Source organism: Athene noctua, chromosome 4, assembly GCF_965140245.1.
Source record: "Athene noctua chromosome 4, bAthNoc1.hap1.1, whole genome shotgun sequence".
In the NCBI taxonomy this organism is placed as follows: Eukaryota; Metazoa; Chordata; class Aves; order Strigiformes; family Strigidae; genus Athene; species Athene noctua.
In genome coordinates, this window is record NC_134040.1 from 67059616 (window position 1) to 67067104 (window position 7489).

At 45.4% G+C, this 7489-nt stretch overlaps 1 protein-coding gene across 4 annotated transcripts in view; it reads left to right on the forward strand.

Moving 5' to 3' along the window:
* The window catches only part of TMEM131L (transmembrane 131 like), an 82170-nt gene extending 80852 nt beyond the window's left edge, over nucleotides 1-1318 (forward strand). For all 4 annotated transcript variants that reach the window (XM_074905648.1, XM_074905651.1, XM_074905650.1 and 1 more), the window contains exon 35: nucleotides 906-1318. In XM_074905648.1, coding sequence (XP_074761749.1) covers nucleotides 906-1184 — 279 coding nt within the window. In that variant the 3' untranslated portion in view covers nucleotides 1185-1318. The remainder of the gene's footprint in view (nucleotides 1-905) is intronic.
* The last annotated feature ends 6171 nt before the right edge of the window (nucleotides 1319-7489 follow it).

Genomic DNA, 7489 nt, shown 5'->3' on the forward strand with positions numbered 1-7489 from the left:
CAAGATCTTCTATTTAAGATTTTTTTTATTATTTACAGCAGGTTTATTTTGAATAAAACTAACCAAATAAAGCAAGAAATATTTCTTACCACAAAAGTAAAAATTCTGCTGTGTTAAAAAGTGGCAAAACTGGTAGAAGACTCTTTCCTAAAATAAACATGGCTTTATTTCATATTTTATTCAGGAATGCCAGCAAACACAGAAGGTCAAGATTGGAAAATACATTAGATAATTCAGTTCATTTCCCTGGCGAGCTTTTCCCTACAATACATTTCAGTGTTTCATTCAGTTTTAAAAGTCCCAAGACTTCCATGACCTTCTCCAAGAGACTTCCTCACAGACTAACACATCTTGCCCTCCAGGAGGTTCTTTATAAGCTTTCGAAATTTTCTAATGAAATTCCCTAGCTCCCAATTATAGTCTCTTTTCCATACTGAATATCCCTTTCTGCTCCCGGCATGCATAGTCTTTCAGTACTGACACGTACTTCAACCTTTTCTTGTCATTTCTTGGGCATCCTTCTCTTTTAATTTTAACTCTCAAAGCATGCATGATGCTCTTCACATGTATTCTATTTCTCCCTTATTTCTCTTAACAGCCTGACCAAAACCGAATATTGTATTCCCGTTAGTGTAATACTGATGCTGTGCAGGGAGGAGCTCATATGGCTTTATTTAGCAAATAAATTTACCAAATGTGTGCCTTCACACACATACACTAATGCTGCTGTAATATTTTCAGCAACGATGTTGCTTTGTAAACTTGTCTGCAATTTCCTACTTGTGCATTTCCTAAGTTCTCTGCATAAATGTAACTTCCTCCTATTTAGTACTGGATTTCCATATTTTCTTTGGCAAGTGGTCCATTTTGCAGTATCCCATACTGATTTTTTTCTTGCTCTACAGCCCTACCTCTCAAGCACCCGAAGCTTGTCTCCAATGTCTGGACTTTTTGGTTCCATCTGGGCACCTCAGAGTGATGTTTATGAAAGCTGCTGCCCTGTCAGTGCCACGACCCAACATTCGACCCATGTGGAGAACCAGGCAGTTATGTGTAAGCAGGAATACTATCCAAGGTTTAACCCCTTCCGTGCCTACATGAACTTGGACATATGGACTACAGCAGCCAATCGAAACGCAAATTTCCCACTTTCGAGGGACTCGGGTTACTGTGGAAACATGTGAAAGGAATTTGATTTAAAAATGTGAATAAAGATGCTTGCAATTTTGATTACTAGAGTAAGCTGGTTGTTGAATAGATTACAATGTTGGTGGATATTTTGGCACTTTTATATTGAAAATAAATTTTTTTTACTGAAGTCTGAGCATTCAGTGCATTTTAAAAAGCAAAGCATATTCAGGACACTTGTTATTGTCAGGTGAAGGCTATAAATTTAAAAACTTTTTTTTTCAAGAATAAGGACAGTATTAGGTTCTTAAAAGCGTCCATGAACCTGTACTGCATGTGTTTCTTCTGAAGTTTACATACTGTGGTATAAAGTAGGAGTGGTTTAACATTTGTAGGTACAAACTTACACCTGTAAGTAATCTCATCTGTACCAAATTTTAGCACTGGGGACCTACCTGTTGATGCAGATCAGAGATTTTTTCAAGCGGTGTCACTTCTCCTGCTGACTTTTGTGGATGTAAACTTCTAGCAGTAGAAAAGATGCTGAATTGTGGCTTGTTTATCTGGCTTCAAAATGCAGGCAGTCACTTGGATGATGTTACGCTCATGTGGTGTGGGTGAGCGGGCATTTCTTCCAGGAGCTTTTCTTGTGAGCGACTCCTGACATTTTGTGTTTATATTTTTAGCCTTCATGTTGCAATAGCATTTTCAGGGCATTTAATTGCCCTTGTTTAAAATGCCAAAGCTTGAACTGGAACAAATATTTCTTTGAGAGCAGAGTTCACACTACTCTCCAAAACAGAAAAACATTGTGTTAGCTCGTGTTACAAGACTGAAACTTTGTGGTGGGAGAGGCAACCAGGGGAGTGCTGCCACCCATGTCAGGGCTGAATCCATCATGCAAGCTGTCTCTCCTTACTGTTCCTGTAGAGCCTTTTCTTCTGGCATGGCAGAGTGTGTCTGGGCATCTTTGCTCTTAGGTGTCTAAAAGAGGGGAAGGTATCCCTTAGGTTCAGAGATGTCCTTGGCAAGGGAACTTGTTAAGACTGGACAGAGAGTGAAGTGTGATCCAGTAGCAGCCTTGTACAGCTGTTTGCAGGATAGCCATGGAGATGGCAGAACCAAAGCTTGGGTGGCAGCTGCAGGCATTATGGGAAGAGTCACAGGTTGCCACGTGGGGAGGTTGAACGTGAGGAAGAGTGACTTCACTTGGAGGGTGGTGCTGCAGGAGAATTGGGTGCCCCATGGGGTGGACAGATCTCTGCTTGGAGGTGTTCATGACGCAGCTGAATGAAGCTGCACGTGACCTGCTTTAGTGGTGGTGGCAGTCCTGCTCATCGTGGGAGGTCAAACTAGAGACTGTGAGGGTCCAGTCACCATTTTGAGGATTCTGTGAACTTGATCGAGTTCCACACTTCTTGCTATTTCAGTTGTTTTCTTCTTGTCCTTCGAATGCAGACTGACTGAAAGACAAGAACTCTGACAAGGAGATGTTGAGGCTTTCACATTTGTTTTTATTCAAAGACAGAGCAGAAAAGGCACTGCAAGATAGCAGACAGCCTGTATGCAAGGCTGCTTGGCAGTCTGAGCCCCCAGACCTAAATTCTGGTCCTGCCATCTCACCGCATTGCTGAGCTGTCGGACCAGTTCCTCTGACTTGCTGGTTTCAGCTAGAAATGCCATCCCAGTTCTTCAAATGTTTCACCAGAAACAGCACATTTGTGCAAAAAGCTTGTTTCAGTACATCAACAGTTCCTTCAAAGAAAGCTTTGTTGAAAGATACCCTGCCAGCTATGCTTTCACGTGTGTTTGAGTTAGCTCAGAGGTAGCAACTGGGAGGAATAGCCAAAAGCTGCTATGTTTACCTGCTTTAACTTCTCATGTGGAAGGTGCTCCTAAGCCTGCCTTTGGTTTCTGTGTCAGAAAAATGGGATCGTCACTGAATGCTTTTCTAAGCCATGGTGTTTTAATGGTTTGATCAGAAACTAGTGCCTGGAGACTTTGGCTGATTTCCATGATGTGTCGTGCTGGGCGGGAATCTGTTTGATTCTGGAGTTTAATCGTAATTACTTGTGATTCTGAAGGAAAGTTCACATGTTCATATGAACTTTGATGCTCCTGAAATCAGTACTAAGCAAAGAGAAGTAGTCGTAACCACTGACATGCTTTCTGTGCACCTCTTGCCTATGGCAGGAGACTTCAGAAGAAACAGAGTGGGAGCACAAACGCAATAAATATGGAGAGAAAAAAAAGTGATCATTTGGTTTGAAATGCAATGACGTTCTTTATTCTCTGGATAATGTTGCTTGTTGTAAAGCATGTTCACTGAATTTTGGACATGCAAAGGAGCAGAGAGGACATGCAAAGCTGCACTGTTAACTTACCCAGCTCAATCTATTAATTCTGTGAATTGTTTTAAGGAAATCTGTATTTTCTGTGCACTGCAAGTGAAGCTTTTCCTCAAGTACCAGTGTAAGGAGATGCTTTTCTTATATCTGCAACATACTGTAATAACAACAACAAAACCCCCACAGAGTTCTGATCGGCAGCGAGTCACTGTTGTAAGTAACGTGTATGTTCTAGACAGAATAAATCACTGAAAAAGAGAGAAAAAGCCATGCAGTAAACCAAGCAAAGACACTGGAGAGTTCAGGGAGAGCAAAAAGAAATGTTTGGAAAAGAAGATCTCTGAAAAAGTTGGTCAGAGTTGTTGAAGTGCCAGCATAAGACAAGGGAAATGAGCCACAAACAACTTGAGAAATATTGCTAAGAAAGAAAACAATCTCTTTAATCAAACCAGAACAGATCAAGACATAATTCCCTCGGGAGCTGTGTAGTATTAGGCAAAGTATTTCATACAACTTTTCATAGCAATAACTAAGGAATGTAGCAAGCTCATTAAGGTTACCAGGAATAATTGCTTCCATCAGGAGACATCTGTAGCTTAATTAGCAATCCACTGAATGCAAGTGGATTTGGGCTTGGTTAAAAATCTTTCTTCCTTCAGTAAAGGGGAAGATGAAATATATGATTCCACTACAAATTTCTTTGTACCGAAATGATTATAATCCTACTGGAGTGAAACTGGAGAGGTTGCTCTAAAGACCTCTCGTTGTGAGCAAAATAATTCCTAATTTCTTGCCTTGTGCCAGGAATTCCTGGATTGGGAGCTTCACTCATCTTTCTGAAACTGGTACCTTTTTTTTTTGAGAAACTTCAGCGAAAGAAGTTCTCAGTTAACCCAATAAATGCTTAAGATTTCAAAGGGAAAAACAAAACAGCTTGCACATTTCACTATTAAGGCTGGTTACGGAGGGGGAGAAAAGGCATTCTGAGCATTTGGTGTTGATTTCTGTCAGAGTACGGACACTACATAAACTCTGGACATTCAGTGTTTTCCTAAGACAAGATTTGGAAGAAGCAGCAGCCACCCCTGCTCCTTGCTCCCTGTGGGTTTGTGGCTTCTTAGATGTGCACTGGAAGCTGGGACTACTGTTATTGCTGTATTTGGACAGGACACGCTGGCCAGACCTGTCTGGTTTGTCCAGAATTTCCATCCTGGAGCCAGGGAATATTCCTGGCTTGTTCTTTGAATGTTTATAGGTACTATGAGAAACAACATTTGGACAAAGCCAGCATCTGCTGCAGGGGTGTGCAGGTGCCATAGCCTTGTCAGGCTGCCTCAAGGCCCTCACAGCATTAAGCTGGAGAGCTGAGGGAAGCAGAGCATCCAACGCAGCTTCTCGGTAGTAAAGGGCAAATGCTCTGCTCGGACCCTGTTTCTTCGTAAGTGGGGCTGCTACAATGTTGAACTTGCTTCTGCAGGGAGGGTTTTGGACTGCCCAGCAGCCTGGTGGCCGCCAGTCATACCTGGGAGCTGGGTTTGAACTACTTGAGAGCAACAGACTGGCCCGACCAAGCTGCAAATACTGTGCGTGGGGTTCAAAGCACATGGGGTTCAAAGCATGTTGGGGACAAGTCCCTGACAGGCTCACCTGGGGAGCGCAGTTGTTGCTTGCTCGGTGGCAATTGGTGGGTCTATCCTACAGCTTCTGCAGCTGGATCTGGGTGTGTAGGACCATTCCAGCTGCTTGAAGACAATGACCACAAACAAGTTGCTGTTGCACTTGCAGAAACGAGCCTGAAAAGTCTGAGGGCAGCTGACAGATCTGATTGCTGGAGGGCAAATGAGCTCATTAAAGAGAGCCTTAAATATCTTAATCCCCTGAAGAGGTCAGAAAGGGAGGAATCAGGGGAGGTGTTCACCACCTGCACAGGGACTGATAGTGCCTTTGGTTCCAGCACCCAACTTCGCTCTGCCTGGGGAGATGTCCAGGTACCGCCTGGGAGGCTGTAGCCTTGGCAGCACCGCAATTTCCTGCAGAGCCAGCACCACCGTCTTGCCAGGTGAGCTCTTGGTCAGTCTTTTACAGCGATAGCTTGGGCATTGCTTTCCAGCATTTGCCTTCTTCCCTTCCAGCCTCAGGATCACCCGTTGTTTTCTTAGTCATCAAGTCACCTCCATCTTCTTTTGCCCTCTCCAGATACTTGCTTTGCTTCCATCAATTTGTGGAAAAGGTGCACAGCAGCACCTCCCCATCACTGCAGGCACATTTTAATTGTACTTTGATTACTCTGCCCCATCTAGTTGTTCAGTCTGCCTGTCCACTTCTGGGTGAGGAAATGGCTAGGAGCAGGGCTTATCGCATCCTCTTCTGCAGCACCCCTGGGTGGGCTGAGGGTCACTGTCTCCCCAGGACTGCTGTGCTGGCCCGGCTCTCCTCTGTGCCAGTGGCAATGCAACACTCATCCCCCTTTCTGACAGGCGGGAGGCTGGCAGAGGTATGTGTCACAGCTGGAAAAGGAGGTCTTTGGCATTGGTTGGGGCAGTTGCCTGGTCCTGCACTGGAAGAGGCTCTGCTGAGCGAGACCCAGCAATGCTTCCTGTCTCTGCAAGCTGGGGGATGTGGAGGAGCAGGAGACAGTGGGTGATCTGTGTTCTGCCCCGTCGTGGGCAAGTGGCAAGAGCAGAGTGAGTCAAGGATTTATTGTCCCAGCCCTACAAGGCGGTGTTGAAGTCCTGGGAGCTCACACCCGCCTCTGCAGCTCCACACTAATCCACGGACACAGGCGCTCCCCTGCTGCTGAAAGCTGAATGTTACTGCTCCTCCCACCATCTCTGGAGTGGGTTTCCCTGCAAAAGCTCTCTGTCCGTGCCTGCCTGACAAAAAAGCCTCCTTTGTCGCTGTGGGTTGCACACCATGCATCTCGCTTTTTCCATGACCTCTGCTGTATTTCATTTCTTGCTGCTTTCTCCAATAACAACAGTAGCACAAACTCTCAAACCTTTTCTAACTTCTGGGTTGCTCTGAAGGGTGGCCATTCCTAACTGCTCCCTCTTTTTGTGCATGGAAGCTGCTCCCTGGCGTGTTTGGGGTTTTAGCAGCCCTGCTTGGGGGTGATGGCAATTTGGAATTTCCATGCAGCCCCACATACCTCTCCAGCGTTTTTGTTGTTTGGAGGCTGTCAGCAACCTGTGCAAGCAGAGACCATGCTGGCCTGGAACAAGGGGCCTCCTCAGTATATGAACTGGTGCCAGAATAGCTGCTCTGGCTGCTGTGGACAAGCTTCTCATCTGGCATAAACCAGTTATTTAATCATTGTCAGCTAAACTACCAGCAGCTAGGCTTGGCTCACAACTGACTGTGTACATATACATCTCTTGGAAGGAGCGTGTCGCCTCCACGAGTGACCAAAAAGCTCCCATCCTCTTCAGTAGACCCAGCTTCTGTGTAGTGATTTCAAGAAGGTGATGGTCCATACCTTGACCATCCCCACCACGGTCTGGGCTAGGGCTAGCCATACCCATAGGGTGACAGGCTTTGCCGGACCTCGTTTTTCCAACCGCGCTGGCAAAACGCTCAGTTTGCTGGGAGCCATTTGTTTGGTTTTAATTTTGACTGATTGTACAGTTCGTGAAGGGAAGCTAATGCTTTTGCACGTTTTTGTTAGCACAGATGTGGAGAAAGCCTGAGCACTGGACTCGCTCCGGCTCCCAGAGGCAGCAGTGTGGAAGGCCTTCACCGGGCTGGGGGTCAGTGGGTATTGTGGTGAGGGGCTGTCTTGAAACTAGAAATAACCTTCTCGTGCAATTCAGGTGCTGCAGCAAAGCACTTGGCCATCAACACCCCACGAGAACCTACTGTGATTGCTGGTTCTGATTTAGGGAGAGAAATGTTTCACTTCATTCACTCAACACAGCCTTGTTAGATGAAAGGTGTTTTGCAGCGTGGCGTAGGAAATGCCAAAGAGTGCAAACGAGATGCTGAGGCTGATAAGGGAACCTTGCAGAAAGAGCAGA